Below are 17,992 nucleotides of genomic sequence, written 5' to 3'. Positions count from 1 at the left end.
TACAGCCTTAAAGACTCTGTGTAGGTACTGGTAGTTCAATTCAAATTCACCTTAAAGTATTATATTTATAAAGTAAACTGGGCTAAGATCCCTTATTTAGTAATATAATCACAGGAAAACTTGAGTTGGAAATGGTGTCTTGAGGCCATCTAGTCTAATACTCACTCACAGTAATCCCAGCAAGATCAGGTAGCTAAGGGAACTGTCCTGTCAGCATTCAAATATGATTCCATAGATGGGGATACCACAAGCTTTCCAGAAAATATTTCCATATGGAAGTTAACCACTTCCATAGTGCTGTTGGTTCAGGGGATTTTTGTTCACCTTAATGTTGAATTTTCCTGCATTCTGACTTGTGTCCATTAACTCTTGTCCTGAGAGAATTTTAACCAGCAAGAAAAACCTTGTTCTGTCCTCCCTGTATCCTTCCAGGAGGTAGTAATAAACTCCAATAAATTCTCTCAGCCTTGTCTTCAGGGTGAACAGGTCCAATTACTTCATCATCTCTTTGTATATCATGCACTCCATTTTCATGGTCCTCTGCTATGCTTGCCTCAATAAGGAAATGTCCTTCTTTTAGCAGAGAATGCAAAACTTAGATACAGTAATTCAGATGCAGTTCCACAAGTCTGTAGCAGGGCTTCTCACCCTCCCCAAGAATTTATTAGTTTGTTAACCAGTCTGGTAACTCAAGTAGGACAAGCTGCCTTGTAGTGAGTTATTTTGGTGACATGGGGTTAACCCTGGTCTGGCATCTCCCAGGTGCCAATGAATATCCTAATGCTTAAGTGAGATCTGGGACAATAAATCAGATTTTTGACTGACCTTTTGATATCTCCTTTTTTGACTATAAAAGCAACATCAGACTTTCGCAAAGCAGAAACCTGTACATTTTCCTGGAACTGTGTGGAGCTTCTCCCATGAGTAGGGATGCTTCACTGTTACTCCCCAGGGATTAAATGATGGAATCTGTGCACATTATTGTAATTTCAGTGAGTCACATTCAACTTGTAATAATATTTCTTTGTCTAGCTTTAATGTTGGTCCCTTGACATAGTGCACTGCTTTATGTTATGCTGTAATCTACTAGTAGTTCTTTAGTTTTATACTAAGTAATAAGTAATCCTGATTAAGGTCTTTCATCTGCTCTCTCTGTAGCTCCTCAGCTCCCAAATTCTGGCTACACAAACCCAGAATGGTTGAAGTCCTCTACGAGGACTAGGGTCTGTGAACTTGAGGCTCCTCCCTTTTCTCTGCAGAGAGCCTCAATCACTCCCTGGTGGAAGAGCCTGTACCAGACCCTCAATAAAATGTCACTTGTCCCTGTCTTTTCTTTAATCCTGACTCATAAGCTCTCAGTTGACTCCTCATTCACCATCAAGCAAAGTTCTGTGCAGTCCAGCTGGACATTGGCACAGAGTGCAAACATTGCCTCCTCATCTGCCTTGTCTGCCCTTCCTAAAAAGCTTTTATCCTTCCATTGCAACACTTCAGTCATAGGAGTCATTCTGTTGTGTCCCTGTGATGCCAATAATACCATAGCCATGCAGGCATGCACCCATCTCCAACTCCTCCTATAAATTCCCCATGCTGCATGCATTTCAGAGAGCCATTTAAATTGAGTTCCTGATAAAGCCAATTTATTAGCTGAAATTCCTTTGTGCTGTCCTTTGGGTGCTATATTGCCTTTCTGCAGTCCTAAATACTACCTAAACCATTGCTTTTCATTCTGCATTTTGCAGATGGGTAAATTCTTCATAAACACTGTATCTAACAAGTGTTCAAAAGGGTTATAGAAAATGTTTATAGTCTGATATTTCATATGTGCACTTCTTACAGCATTTCAGTATTCATTTCATGCATATGATCTCACTTTTTAAGTATAGCAGAAGATGTTTTCATACTTATTGTTGTGTTTGTGATTTCACAGAGCAAGCTACACTGACAAAATGAGATACGACATTTGGTTTATCCACAGTGGAAGGAATGATGAAATATAGTCACAGTCTTTGCAACTGAAAAAGTAAATTTAACTTATTACAGCACCATATAAGAATTCAACCTTAAAAAATTAGCCAAAATAAGTAATAATAATAATAATAATAATAATAATAATAATAATAGCAGTAATAATAAACCTTTAATTTTCTGCATCTTGAAAGTCTATTGTAAGATTCATGTCTTAAAAGATAGTAGGAGTATGTATATGTATGCACATGTATAATTGACAGATACACATGCTTCTATATATATTAATATCCACAAATATTTATACATATATTCAAATTATATTCATGCCCTTATAATATTGCTTAGTGGCTGTGCTGGGTTTGAGTTCCTGTATTCTACACATCAATAACTTTCAGGGTATTTGTACATAAGGCTTGAAATAGCTTGTATTTTAAAAACCTATATAGCTCTCATAGGGACATAAAAATTTTAAACCACTTATTTTGCCTATCCACTTTAAGTAAATATTTCAGTCTAAATACAACCTTGATCATTATATCCTTATATCATTAACTTGACATTGTAGAATAAGTTTTAATGCAATGTAACTGACATGAGAGCATTAAAAAACTGAAAATGAAAGAGTGCTTTTGCTACATGTTTTGCTCACTACTTTCCAATTGGCTGACAACCAGTCAGCCCACAAACAAAGAGAGCAGGGGATAAAAAAAAATTAGCCATGTTATGCAAGTGTCACATATTAAATTAACTGGTTATATAAAAGCGACTACATTTCAATGTGTAAGTTCTTGCCCACAGCACCAACCCATGATGAAAGCCATACTGAAGCATATATGTTCATATCTTAGTAAGATACTGTTTATTTGTTGGACTCTATGGTCTCAGAGGGGTTTTCCACCCTGATTCTGTGATTCTGTGAGTAAAATTATGTATGTCACATAAAGATAGAAAAATTTGTCTACTCCTTTTGACAGATTCAGATATTGCTGGTGTCTCTCATCACTGCAAGCAGCTGAACTGGGTTTGCACGGCAGTGTTTCAGTGGGGGCAGGTACAGGGGTGGCTTCCCTGAAGAGCTGCCTGAAACTTCCCCCTGGTCTGATGGGGTCAATGCCAGCCAGCTCCTGGGTGATCCACTGCTGGCCAAGGCTGAGCCCATCAGTGACAGTGGTAACACCTCTGGGGTAGCAGTTAACATGAGGGGGAAAGAAACAAACTGGGCAACTCCAGATAGAAAAAAGTGTGAAGATAGCAAAAGAAACAGCTCTGTAGATGCCAAAATCTATACCACAGAGGGTGGAGGTGCTGCAGGCACCAGAGCAAGATTCCCCTGCAGCCCGTGGTGAGGCAGCTGTGCACCTGCAGCACATGGGGGGGCTGAGATCCACCTGCAGCTCACAGACAACCGCGTGACAAAACAAGTGGATGTCCAAAGCAAGCTGGGACCCTTTCTGTGGTAAGCCTGAGCTAGAACAAGCTTCTGGCAGCACCTGTGCCCTCATGGAGAGAGAAGCCCATACTGGAGCAGGTTTCCTCACAGGACCTGTGACCCTGTGGGGGACCCATACTGGAGCAGGCAGTTCCTGAAGGATTGCACTCAGTGGGAGGGAACTTTCTGGAGCAGCTTGTAAAGAACTGCAGGCCATGGAAAGGAACTCATATTAGAGAAGTTCTTGGAGGACTCTCTCCCTTGGGAGGCAGCCCACACTGGAGCAAGGGAAGGGCATGAGGAGTGTTCCCCCTGAGGAAGAAGGAGCGACAGAAATGATGTGTGATTAACTGACTGCACCCAGCTCCCAGCCAGGGTCAACCCACCGCAGCAACTCTTAGGACAAATACTGTGTAGCTTGTCCACATTTTCTTTCAGAAATTTTAAAAATAACTTTTGCTAGTAGACAAGATGGAAACAAAATCATGCTACTGGTAGAGTTGGTTGATTTTTAAGGCACTCTATTCATAAGTTTGGAAGGCAGAACTTCCAGAATACAAGTCATATTCTGTAAACAAATTCTGCTGAAACCACCTGCATAACAATTGTAGCATATGCTTAAAGAATACCAGTTCATCCTTCTCTCTTTTCAAGCATCATAAATTACTGCTTAGTTGTGTGCTTATGAAAAAACTCTTTTCTTTTTTAAATACCACAGAACATTTCTCAACTAAATGTGACTTACCTGGCAAACAGCTACAGTAAAATTCACCAATCAAATCATGACAATGGCCTCCATTTTTACAGGGCTTGGAAGAACATTCATCAATATCCGTGGAACAGTTTTTATCTGACAGAAAAGAAAATTAAACATTAAAACTATAAATCATGCTGGGAAAGTAGAAAAGCTGCTTCACAGTACAAGTGACAACTGCATAGTTTAACTTTTCCAGGTTGGAAACACTATTTCTGCTTGACAGTTTTAAAACTAGAGATATTCATAGATATGACCGGTAGTCAAAAAATTAAATATTTTATAGTAATAAATATGAACAGCATTTGCAAAAATGTCCTTTGTATATTCCAGCAACACAACTCAATACCTTAATTACTAGAGCTATATGCTACTTTGAGAAAAATTGTTGTAGAGATTTAATAACCTTAGTAACAATACAAAAAAAAAAAATACTTCTTGAGATTACATTCATATTTCCAGAAGAATGAAGCCATTTCTCAGATCCAAACAAAAACCCACAAGTTTACTCAGGTATTCCTTAATTTTTCTGCTTTTAAAAAGATTTAATTGAGCTGTAATTCAGATTAATTCAAATCTGAAACAATGAAATTATAGGTGAATATGCAAAGATACATGGAGGGGAAAATGTAGAAGGCAACGGAATGGTGGCCTATGAAAACAGTTAACTCATTGGACATACCAAATAAAATCCAGCCTCCTGTTTCTCTCTTGTGCACTACATTAATTTAGGGCAATCTCTACCTAGGCTATTATAAATAATACTGAGACTTGTCTGAACAAAAATTGATCAAAAATAGATGGGACAAATATTTGGACTAAGAGCTCACACGAATACCAGAAGTTAAGCCAATTATAGAGAAGGAAAGCTGTAACTATCACTGATGCAAACAAGCAGAACTTTTGTGGTGTTCTGTGTAGAAATTATGGAAGGTTCCTTGTATCCTTCAAATCACATATACCAGACAGGTAGTGAATCCCAGGGACCTCAGTCAAAGGAGCTGAATTAAAGGATCCTGTGGGGTTTCTCGGGTCCCTCTTGGACAAACAAAGCTTGGATAACTATAGATTCACTACAACAATAAATGCATGAATGGCAGAGGGAGTTTTGTCTTCCTTAACCATAAGATGCACTTTCAGCTAACATGTAAAAATCGAATGCATGCAAAAATCAAATTAATGGGAAGGGGAGAAAGTGAGGAGAAGACAGAGGAAGGAAAGAAAAAAAAAACAACACTAAGAAAAAAGGTTAGGGTGGATGGTAGCAGATGGGTTTAAGGGGATGGTAGCAGAAGCTCATAGACAAGGATAATTATAGAAACCAGGTAAGACTGACATTTTGTGGATACTGCACAGTCACATATAGTATGCTATATTTCATGATTAAATATGGATCAAAAATCTGTAGAATCAAAAATCAGTAGAATCAGTTAAAAGGAATCTTAAATTTTTATAGCTTGTGGGTTTTTCTGTTGATGTTTTGTTTTGTTGTTGTTTTTAAATAGCTAAAAGAATGAGCAGAACCCTTAACAACACAGGACTTGGACTCATGGAGTATTTAATGGCAAACCCATAATTTTTGAAAGGAATCATCATTCAAAAATTCAAAGATATTTGAATGTACTATTGGTAATTTTTCATGCCATAGTGAAAAAGGTAACTGCAAGTTACTTGATTCAAAATTAAAGGGAAAAGTACTCTCTGACTATAAGGAAAGAAATTTTAAAAACTTGGCAGAGACCAATCAAAATGTATGGAAAAGAAGAGGAGGGTGAGCAACATAATAAAGAGGAATTCAGAAGAACTGCATAGAATATAGATAAGTTCTGATTTGAAACCTGCTAAAGAGTGAACATTTTCCCTTAAAGAGGTAATTAAGAGAGCTGCTGCTTGCTATAAGTACATGATGATAAACTTTCTTTTTGTGGGAGAAAGACACTGGATATTAGGAGACCAACATGGCACTTCCTGGTTTTCAAAGCATGAAAAAAGCCCAACTTATAAAAAAGTTGCTAAGGATAAACTAAAAAGTACAACATTAATATGCAGACATGAAATTGGGCCAGCAAAAGCATGTAGCAATTATGGGACGGTCAGGGTAACAAGAAATTGTGCTGTATGTACTTCATATTGAAGATGAAGGAGAGATGCGGTTTGCCATCCAGTGAAGAAGGATGGCTACCGATAGTGGTAATCACACAAAATTGTTCAATGCTTCTTCTGCCTCAATCATCAGTAAAAAGACAAGCTGTAGAGCAGGTCATTATCATAATTAGTACTTATGATGAAAGGGCAAAACTTCAGTGTTGAATACAGAAGAAAAGCTGTAGATGAGTTAAATAGTCAGATGGGCTGGTCTGATGAACTCTGCCCTTGGGTACTAGTGACAAAAACTCAATAGTTTTCTTTGTGAACTTCTGAAAAATAGGTAAAGTACCTGAAGGCCCATTAAAATCAGCCTTCAGAAAAAGAATAAAAGGCAAAGACATGAAATTATAAATCCATTTGTGAAACTCCTGTTCCTGGAAGAAATATTGGAAAAAGTTTTAAAGTTTACTTGCAAGAACATATAAATAAAAACCAATTCATTAAAAAATGGGCCTTATGTAAGCAAATTTATTCCCCTCTATGTTAAATTTACACATTCTGTGGATAAGAAAACCCAGCAGCAAATTTTGTTCACTAATGCTATTTTTTGTGAAATCCCAGTAATTGGTTTACATAGAAACTATAAGAGCATATTATCAAATGAGTAGAATTTTATGGAAAGCCATATTCATGCATTAGTTAGTAGTGGTTTTGCTACCAGACTGGATGAATGAATTGCAGAGGTTCTGAAAGAAATCTGCCCATTCAATTCCACTATTTTTTTTTCAACAGCCTAGATGGTGGGTAGCAAAGTAAGCTCACTGGTGGCAACACAAAAAGGTACATTGAAGAACAGGATTAGAAGTCTTCATGAATTTCAACCAACTAAAGATAGAGTCTGATATAACCAATGTAATACGATCAGAAGAAAAGATACTATACAGAAAATCATAAGTAGGAAAAAACACCAGAATTTTGTTTTAAAATAAATAGTTTGCTGGCATATATAAAAAAGAACATAGACAGTTAGAAGTTTTACTGGAGTAAAGCTGCTTTGGAGTGCTTTGCATTGTGCAGTGAGGTGCATTTAAGAAAATTTTGAGACTCCATATGAGCATGTTAGGAATGAAAACCAGCTCAAAAGCATGACCTTGTAGGATGAACAAAATAAATGAGCCTATAAAGCCTAAATAAGGAAAATTTGAATAGAAATGTGATGGCAATCATAAAATAAGAAAGTACTCTCACAAAATTCATCAGTTTGCTGTGTTCAGAGTAGACAGGGTGAGAAGTAATGCATTTAAACTGCAGTGAAATATTAGACAATAAGGAAATCCTTGTAGTGGTTAGTAAAACATCACACTGGGAAGATTCCACCAAGAAAAGAAGGAATTATTGTATTTCTTTAACAAAATACATAGGCGAGAAAGCAGCATAGTATATTTTATGGTTTTTGGTGGGATAAGAATGAAACAGTTTATAGTTAGTATTTTGTTCTAGTGTTGTGATTATATAATTTACAGGGTATAAATGCTGTTTATTACACTGAAGGATGTCCAAAGACTTATGTTTGTGTAATGAGTTGGATTGTCTGGAAACTTGTTTTGTCTTATGGTAAAGGTCTTAAGTTACTTGGTGTGCGATAACTGTGCTCTGATTTTGAAACCTAGGGTTTCTGTCCAAATCTATGTCTCTATTTCTCCATCAAAACACGTTTCTACATTAGCAGTATAATAGAGAAGTGAGTCAGACTTGCAGCAGACAAGAGAAGTAGGATAAAAGTGCTAACACTAGCAGGAAGAGAAAACCACATTCTTCCTGCACACCATAAATTACAGAGTGACAGGTACTAAGGCCTACCCTTCCAAGAAAGCAGTACAGCTTTTGGCACATTCAATCTGAGTTCACCCCTCAAATCTTTCTCATGAAAAAACCATAATGAAGCAAATGAGGCATTTTATACTTCCACGAATCTCCTTTTCTGTAGGCAAATGTGAAAAGTCCTTAGTCTACTATTTCAACACTGACTTTTAAACAGATACTTCATTTCCACTCTCACTTCCTTTCCTACATCTCCTTTCCACAGGGGACCAAGCCTATGCACCAAATGGAATCTTGTGATAAATTTTGTTTAGCTAAACAGTACACTTTTCAATGCACTGCAGGTCACTTCTGGTCACTTGTAGTTTGCAGATACAAGCACAGAAAAAAAACATGCAGATTATAGCTACTGAGCTGTTGCTGAGCTGTATGTGGGGACACAACAAAAGCAATTTGAAAAGGACTGCTGAAGACCTCAGCATATATGCACACTTGCGGTGCTGTGAGAAAAAAATCTCAGACGTATTTAAATAAAACAAAGAGTGAACATTGATGTGTAAAATACCTCTGTATAAAACATTGATTACAATGTTCCATATTTAAAAATAAGTGGGAAGGATGCAAGAAAAGCTACACAATTTATTCAACGACTGAAGAAAGCATGCTGTTGGCAAAGGCTTAAAGAGCTCCATCTGTTTCATTTAGAAGAAACAAAACCAAAAAGTGACTTGATTGCAGTGTGCAAAGAGAAAATACTTGAGTAGCAAGAGCTTTTTCATTTGTGTAGAAAAGGTAATGAGATGCAATAGATCAAAGTTGAAGAGAAAAATTTAAATGAAATATTTAATATAAACTTCTAAATCTGATGGTGATTACTACTAGAAAAAATGCCAGTGAAATTCTGGCTTCTTTTCATTCATTCAAATCAGGATTGAATGCTTCTGGATTCATTGTGCGCTTTAATCAAAACTAGAGTAATTAGGTTCAGTACAAGGTGGTTAATGGCCAACATTAACTTCCTTCTGGTACACAGACCTATTATAGAGCATACAACCAGCAATCTATGGATTGTTAGAAGACTTGCAGAACATATAAATTCATCCTGTAGCCCTTTCTGTGGCTTTCCTGGGAAAACATCACAGCAATTTAGTGAGACAGGTATATTTCTGTGATAGCAATAGCCCACCCTGAGGCACCTGGGCTCTGTAGCATCACTGTCATCATGTGAAATGTGTATGTCCTGTAATTGGAGGTTTTGGGAGTTACTAGGAAAACTAGGTGCAAGGTGTTCCTCTATTGTTACCAGAACAAATAGCCAATTCTATTCCATTTCTTGCCTGGCTACTAATGTGCTAAGGGGAAAAAATATTTTTATGATAGTTGTGTAAACAGCTTTAAAAATCATCATTCTGCATTTAACACATTTTCCCTCCTGCCTCAAGGCGGCTCAGTAGTCTCTGGTCAACTCACTACTGAAGTGAAGAGAGTCAAGTTGTGGTGTAATGTTCTCACTATCACCACTGCATCCCTGAGGCCAAGTACACATGGCACTGGCATTGCTAGCCACTGGTCAGGTATCAAGCTAGGACTTGTCTAGTGGCCAGGTTTTTGGTAGATCCATAGAATCATGGTGTAGTTTGTTTTGGAAATGACCATACAGATCACCTAGCGCCAACCTCCTGTCATGGGCAGGGACACTTTCCATGAGACCAAGTTGCATAATGCCCCATCCAAACTCATCCTGAACACTGCTAAAGATGGATTATCAACAGAAAATAAATTTTAAAAAATCATAACAAAGAAGAAAGCCAAAGAGAAAAGAACAAAAAAGAGTCAACAAGATGGCACCAAATAAGATTGCTATTTAGTGCGGTCATACTAAAACTGGCAGTGTCACACTGTTTATAGTATGGCTCTATCAAAGCAAAGGATGACAAAAAACAATTGTTTCACTGTCTAAAATAGCAACCCAGTGTATACTGGTAAATATAATTTAGTATCAAAAACTCCAGTATTATGCTAGGTGGTATTGCAGAGGCAAGTGTTGAACAACAGGCCTTTTCCAATATCAATGATTTGGTGGATTTTTTTCAGAAGAGGAACTAAATACAAGGAAAAAACTAAGCACACCCTAAATATAACCATTCTTATGTAAAATGTCACTTCTGTTTCCCAAATTCATTAACAAAATGTCTGTAAGGGCTGAAAAATGTGCACAGGGGAAGTTGCTTGGAGGTTGATTTTTTATGTCAGGGTTCATTCACTGATTGCTCAGGTCATTACAGAAAATTAATTCCTAAGAGGATTCTTGAGGCAGGTGTAACAAAAATTTTGATTGAAATTGTGTCTTGATAGCTATATGTTATTTTTCGGGTGCACTCAGATGTAAAAAGTAAAAGTGGTCCTCACTTTGCTGGCATATTACTGTTCATTGTATGGTGTCATCAATGACATTAACATAGGAAAAATATGGAGTTAAGGAAAAATTAGGTTGATTTTCCACAGTAATTCAGGAAGACTAAAAATTTCAGCCACATCTTCCAGTGTCTTCTCTGTATGAGCTTTTCTAGACATGATTTTTTTTTCATTTTTTTATTTGATAAGAGCATTCTAGCAACTGACAACAGTTTTAAAATTGAAAATCAAGCTTATTAATATAAAATTATTATTTTCCAATTTATCTGAAAGTAATTAAGTACATAGTCCTGCCCAGAAAGATATTAATGGATGTTCTACATACATTATTTTATGCATGACAGTTGGAATCACCTCTCAAAAACACTACCATTATACCTGAAATAATGGGGATAAACTGGAATACAAAAAGAATCTCATAATAATCTTTCTTCAGAAGAGCAAAGATAAAGTAAATTCCATACAAGCTAATTAAAGTTTTGATTGAAGATTTAGCTTATCTTTTGTCAGGTGGTTCCAACTATTATTATTCACCCCTTAATTTAAACCAATCATGCTTAGTATTTGCAGATGGAATACTATTGGAGGAATGTGCCATTTGATTTCTCACATAAAAAAACCTGAGCAACTTTGCTTATATTTAAATTGCCAGAAAAAAACCAATTGATTTGCTTTGCTTTTCTTTCATGCAATTCATTAACTTTTATGTATTATTTTATCAAAAATTTTATGCAAAGAAATTGGCAGAATGATGAAACCTAAACAGATTTTTCTGCACTGTACTGATTTTTTTTCCAAATGTCCTAACCTGAATTCTTTCCAAGCAAAGCAGGTACACTTACACATGTCATGACAATAAATATTCTCTAATGACTCAGAAGTACACAGTGAATCCATTTCCATGTCTGCATAAGTTTTGTTTATTTTCCGGCATGTTAAGTTTGCACATCCCACTGTGGGAAGCCTGCCCTCAGCAGCCTGCCATTTACAGTGTTTGTGGCAACCAGCAGCCCATCTGCACTGCTCCAGCTGAGCAGGGGGAAGGATGTCAGCCCTTCACTCCTCCATGGCCTGCTATGAGCCAGAGCTCTGCTGGCCTGGAGCCTGGGGAACAATGCCTTTCTAGTTGTCACCTTCCAGGTTTTGTTTTGGTTTGAAAAATCTCAGTGCTTTGATTAGCGCTCAGACAGAGGAATTTTGTTTAAATGAACTCGGTCATTAAGGGACATCACAGAAAAGACCTGGCTTTTGAGCTGCTTCTGTGATGGCTATAAGGGCTGATTGATGTGGAACAATTATCGGATGCATGAAATGCAAGCAAGACTAAATTTCTGTGGCTGACTCTAAGGATGACTGAGCATCCATAGATCACAGGATCAATTAGGCTGGAATAGATGTCCAAGATCATCGAGTCTAGCCTTTGACCAATCACTATCATGTCAACTTAAACCATAGCGCTAAGGGCCATGTCCAGTCATTTCTTGAATATCTCCATTGTTCTTGACTCCGCCACTTCTCTGTCAACCCATTCCAATGCTTGACAATCCTTTCCATTAAGAAATTCTTCCCAATGTCCAACCTGAACCTCCCCTGTTGCATCTGTGTCCTCTTGTCTGTCACCAGCTGTCTGGGAGAACAGGCCAACCCCACCCTTCCTTTTGGGTAGAGGTAGATCTCTCAGGCCAATTTTTTCCTTTGAATTGTTGGGGAAAGTACTTTTCATAATTAACAAGAAAAAGAGAACACAGTGACTCAATAATTTTGTACTGTGCAGTTGTTCTGATAGTAACTGAAAGCATCTATGTCAAGCAAAATGCACCTAAAATAGACCAGCTTTTGCAGACTTACTGAAAACAAAATTTAGAATGACACGGGAAAAGAATACACAGGAAAGATTTTTGAAAGCCCAGAGAAAGATATTATCTTATGTCTTGTGGTGGCTTGAGCTGAGCTGCAAGACCTTGCTCATCTTCGTATAATTTTGGTTTTCAAATTTTCAGTGTTGCAGTGTCCACTTGCTTAGCCACAATATCTACTACAGGATTCCTAAAGCCCAATAGTATGAGTCATGACAGAGGAAACTATATAGACTTGATCTTCAGAAAGCATATTAAAAGGCTTGCATATTTATTTAGTGTCTTGGGTAAATGTAAGTCAATGTGTGACTGATGCTAGATTCTGACTGTTGATTCATACTGTCTTCTTATAATAGTAAACATTATTGAGACATGGGCAAAACTTAGAGGAAGGATCATTTTACACATTGAGGATTCATAAGGACCTTGATATAAGTGAGGAAGTCAGATTAAGGTTCTCATGCATATAAACTACATTTACAAAATTCATTGCAAATGATGAAGTAAAAATCACTTTGAAGTGAAGTTTTTTTCCACCCAGTATTCACTGGTGTAATCTTACTATCATAGGGCTTATCCATATACATGAACAACTTTGAAATCCTTTTAATTATTAATTAAATAAATAAATAATTTAATTCATCTCTTCCAACAATTAAAAAAGGAAAAAGGTTTACGATGGAACAATATAATCCCATCTTTTATTAAAGATTAAAAACCCATGCTTTCTCATCCAAAACCACTGAATTACAGAGTTCTTTACTTCCAATTACTTGTATTACCAGAGAAAATCCACTCAAATAATGAAAATGGTCAGTAGTTGCACCTCACAGAACTGCCTCTTTCTTCTCTATCATTGATGAATTCAACACCCTCCCACTGATGCTTTAATTTGAAGTGTCTTACTACCCAATGGACTAAAGGTGTCCCACTGTTCAATATTAAAATTCCCTACTTCATCTATCTGAAGTATGCGTTTGTATGTGTTGAACAAGATGTTTGTATGTGTTGAACAAGATGTTTGTATGCGTTGAACAAGATGTTTTCTAATTTTTGAGGCTGGCCAAGTTTAACAGACTTGGACTGCCTTTATCTATCTCAACTTCAGATGTTCTCAAAACCCCTCTAATTGGCAAAATCAAATAAAACACTATGAGGGAAGGAAGTAGCAGTTTTGCTATCTGTCCGTTTGTCCAGTAGCTCTTTACTACAGGATAATTACTGCAATCCTGTGTATGCAGGTTGCGATGGGAGGGCATTTGAGAGCCCTTAATCTTTTATTGTAGAGAAAGTATTTTCCTGGTCTTTATCAGGAGCTGCCCATCTTGGACAGAGTAAAGGAAATTCTATGCAGCAAGCTCCAAAGGCTGCCAGAATTCTGGTGCTCACCCTTTCAGCATCAAACAATTCAGCTGGCAGCAGAAGCTGCAAGAGGGCTCCCTGCTCTTCTCACGACCCTCTCAGATGATTTGGATGTTCCTGTCGTGCTGTCTTTCCTCAGCAGGAGAGAGTTGTTTCCACCATCCAGCCCTGCTCCCTGTTGCACATTTGCACTGCCTCTCCCCACCTCTGTTCTCAAAGAAGGACAAAGATCCACCACCTGTGGAGCACAACTGCCTGGTTCAAGGGGGGTTCATCCAAGGCCATCCATGGAGGCCCTCCTGTCCAATGCTGCCCTTCCATCACAGCTTTAGCTTCAAGGCATGTGATCCCAATCAGAATTGATGCCACTTCACACAGATAGTAAACAGCAAAAGAGGCAAACAACCAGCCTAAGACAATTTTGACCTGACCAGCTAAGATGCTAAAGGTAAACTTTTTTCTGAAATTGTTTTTAATATGATAGGAAAACAAAAGTGTGCTTAAAAGAAAATAAAAGGTAAAAGTCATTCTTATACACTTAGTGGACTTTTTCAAATGTTACTTGCTTGTGCAAGTCTCATCAGAAGACTACAAGATGTGATTGGCAGGATGTTAGCAGGTCTGTTGATGAACTTTTAACATATGCCTTCATCAGAGCTAATTGCTATCAGTTAACTGCTCTCTTTATGATGTTTTTCTAAATTAAATATGCAATTTCTACATTGTTTAAATATTAAGTGGATAAAAATTGCATATATATGCACACTATGTTTCCTTTAGCCCTTAAATAGCTTTTGAGTGTATCACTGTTACTACAGCAATATCTAAGCGTACCATTTATATAAATCTTAAAACTCAGAAGAACTTGGAAGACTCTTTTGCTGTTGTTTGCCTTTTGTATAAGACAGAAGCCCAAATATCCAGTATTTTACATCACAGACTCATTCTAGAGAGGCTGAAGCAGGTTTTGGAAGGCTTGGAGAGAACAGACCTAATGAGATCCACAATGACTGACTGTGAATTAATTGTACAAAAAGCATGAGCACAAATGAAAATATTCAGTGTAATCAGTAGAATCCTTGTCCCTACTCCTAATTCCAGTTAGTAGGCTGGTTTACTTTATTTCTTGTGGGAGATGTCCTGTCTCACAGAAAAAACAACAATATGAAGTGAGATCAATAGCACATTAGTGATGGAAAGTCCCTCACATAGGAAATGCAGGAGAAAATTGAGCTTTTTTCATATTAGCCTATTATGCAGTCATGTGAACTTCTATGACTTCAATATAGGCCTCAAGATATTCAATAAAATCTACTTATAACTCACTTGTAAGTTTTTCACTGTTGACAGACCCTGAATCCTGCTTGTCTTGGAATGAACAAAGATGTTACTGGCAAACTGTTTGCATCAGTATGATGCATATATATCCAGAATATAGGATAAAGAGTCCCTACTGAGGAATGCATACTCTGTCCCAGGCTTCCTTAGTGACACTCACACATTAATTTGTAGTTCTGGCTCTACAATGTGGACTCCATCATATCCCAAAATAGTGTTGCTGTATTTTCAAATGAACAGCTTTTCCTGCATTACCCAGTTTAAACTAACTGTTATCAACCTACTACACAAAAGTTTGACATTTTCCATTTGGATTCTAGCAGTACAGGAGAAAGTTTTAAAAACTTCTTATTTTAAAATTTTTGCATTAAACTTCTTCTATCTATAGTAACAAATACTTTGTAATCACTTCTGTTACTTTCAAAATTGATGCAAAATAGACACAGTATGCGAACTCATGAAAGCAAAGCCAGTTACCAACATAAAAAGGAGAATAATATGCTACAGGAAATATATCACATCTCGGTTTTGTAATGCTGAATAATATAAGAATATGTTTGCATGAAAACTCACAGAAGTTGGTGGCAATTGCATCTACTATTGCTTCCACAGATTTAAAATGTCTGTATATTATCTTAGATTCCTTTTGTCCAGTCTTCCTAAATTTAGGCATTGACGAAATATGAATGAAGAATCTCTGAACTGAACACCATTGGTGTTATTACGGACCTGAAATGCTCTACAACTAACTTAATTTTGCCTCCTCATCCTTCACTGTTCTACTTACTTCTTTAACTTTTTATTTCTCCTTAATAGATGTCATTAATTTTTTTTCCTCTCCTCTCTACTGGTCCCCACTCATTTTGAGCTCCTTGGACAAACTTGTTTGGCTTTTTATTACAATATCCACTAACTGTATGACTTCTTAGACTGCCACTGCTTGTTTTCCTGTTACTACTTATAAATAATGCTGCTCCATTTGCCTCTCTGAAATCAGCAGCTGAAAGTCAACGTTCAGTGCCTGACATTGTTTTTTTAGACGGCATATATTTGGAGACACTTTTATTGATTTCCTGTTAGCTGCTTCTGGCAGAAAATAGAGCCTTGAAGACTCTCCACGATGCAAGAGCTATTTTCTCAAACCTGGTAGACATGCAAATAATTGTGCAACTTAGGAGAATTTATCATAAGGATCTGATGGCACCTTTGTTAAAGAGAACAAAGTGTAATCTTTCTAAAATTGTGTTCTTGTTCGCACTCAATCAAGTATGGCTGTGATAAAATCTGAGAAAATAGCACCAGCTACCTGTTCACCTATGTTTCATAGATTAGGTAGTTTTAGGCAATTTTTTTCTTCTATGCAAAATACAATTTTTCTTTCCATACACACACTGCTTTCATTTTGTATCATATTAGGAGGGAAATTAAAACATTATCAATTGCACAGAACCTTAAGTTGATTTTATTTTTATTAATGCTAAAACACTGAAAAAAGAGAAAATAAGTTCAGGGAAGAAAATTAATAGTTTAACTATTTAACTTCTTTTCCAAGTTAAAAGAAATCTTACCAGTGAATCCTGGAGGGCAAGCACAGCTGTAGTCTGCAACCAGGTCTAAACACGTTGAATTGCTTTTACAGAAACCATAAGTGCACTCATCAAAGTTGATTTCACAGTTCAGGCCTTCAAATCCTTGGAAATAAAACCAAAGAGCTATGCATTATTCAGCTATATCTGTGTCTTATTTTTCTAAAGCAATGTCTTTAGGTCCCTCATTTTCAATTTACTCATGTAAAAAATGATCTTGAGTCCTTGGATTCTCATTCTAAAAGTTTTGCCTCCACTGTCATTAATAGAAAAATGCTTTTTTTTCCCTGTCAAATATAGTTTAAAAGGAGTCAATAAATGAAAGCACAAATTTAGGATTCAGTATGTTCATTAACACTTAAGAACTTATGAATTATGTATCTGCTGATTTTGACAACATTACAGATGAAGTGAAGCTCGGATTTGGATATCTGCTCTCAAAATAAAAATCAACTCTTAAAATATCTCTTAAATTCAGTTCTCAAATAGTTGCTTTTCTACTTTTTTCTTTGTTTGTTTTAGAGAACCCCAGAATTATGAAGGTTGCAAGAGGCTTTCCAGACCATCCAATCGAACTGACAGCCCAGCATCACCACAACTCCCCTTGAACCATCTCCCCAAGTGACACATCCAGGCACCTCTCTCCCTCTTCCAGAGATGGTGACTCCATCCATAATTTACCTCCCTGGGAAATTATTCCAGTGTCTAACTACTCTTTCGGTGATTTTTTTCTTAGCTAATAATATCTAATCTGAACTTCCCCTGACACAGTTTAGGGCCATTTCCTCTTATTCTGTCACTAGAGACAAGGCAGGAGAGACAGACCCCCCACTCAATAAAACCTCCCGTCAGGCAGTTGTAAAGAGCAGTGAGGTTCCCCTGAGCCTCCTCCAGACTCAACCACCCCAGTCCCTTCTGTCATGATGACTTTTAGCAAACTCAGAGGCCAACGTTTTTTTTTGTAGTTGAAATAGCTACAAAATCTCGTCTCCAATATCTGACTTTTCATGCTCTTGTAAATGTATTCTAATTCATGGTCATGCTACAAAATGAGTGTCATTAGTGCTGTCACAGGCCATGGCTGCAGGAAGACCATGACTAATGCTGAGCTATCGGTACCCTCAGTGCAAGCTATATTCCTATAATTTCTCAAACTGACCATGGAACCAATTTCCACTGATCCTTAAGTCATAAAACTTTAGAATTACCCTTAATTCATTAATAATGTATAAAATAATAGCTCTCATTTGCATTTAAAGTTTAATCAGGCCTATGTCTCACAGGTAACATGTAAGCCACAAAATTGGCAATGTGGATGGCAAGATTTATTTTTGTATAAGCTAGTCACGCAGTTTAAACAGCAAAATGATAT

At 37.0% G+C, this 17,992-nt stretch overlaps 1 protein-coding gene across 1 annotated transcript in view; it reads right to left on the bottom strand.

The window, feature by feature from the left end:
* EYS (eyes shut homolog) overlaps window positions 1-17,992 on the bottom strand; it is a 704,955-nt gene that overhangs the window by 507,689 nt on the left and 179,274 nt on the right. The window contains exons 13-14 of the mRNA XM_054280634.1: window positions 16,603-16,725; window positions 4,146-4,250 (exon numbers count right to left, since the gene is read on the bottom strand). Of these exons, the coding sequence (XP_054136609.1) occupies window positions 4,146-4,250; window positions 16,603-16,725 (228 nt within the window). The remainder of the gene's footprint in view (window positions 1-4,145; window positions 4,251-16,602; window positions 16,726-17,992) is intronic.

Source organism: Melozone crissalis, unplaced genomic scaffold (assembly GCF_028551555.1).
Source record: "Melozone crissalis strain CALT ecotype California unplaced genomic scaffold, PUWL_Pcris_2 ptg000027l_1, whole genome shotgun sequence".
Classification (NCBI taxonomy): Eukaryota; Metazoa; Chordata; class Aves; order Passeriformes; family Passerellidae; genus Melozone; species Melozone crissalis.
The sequence above is the reverse complement of the archived record's forward strand: the minus strand, read 5'-3'. Positions and strand labels throughout refer to the sequence as shown.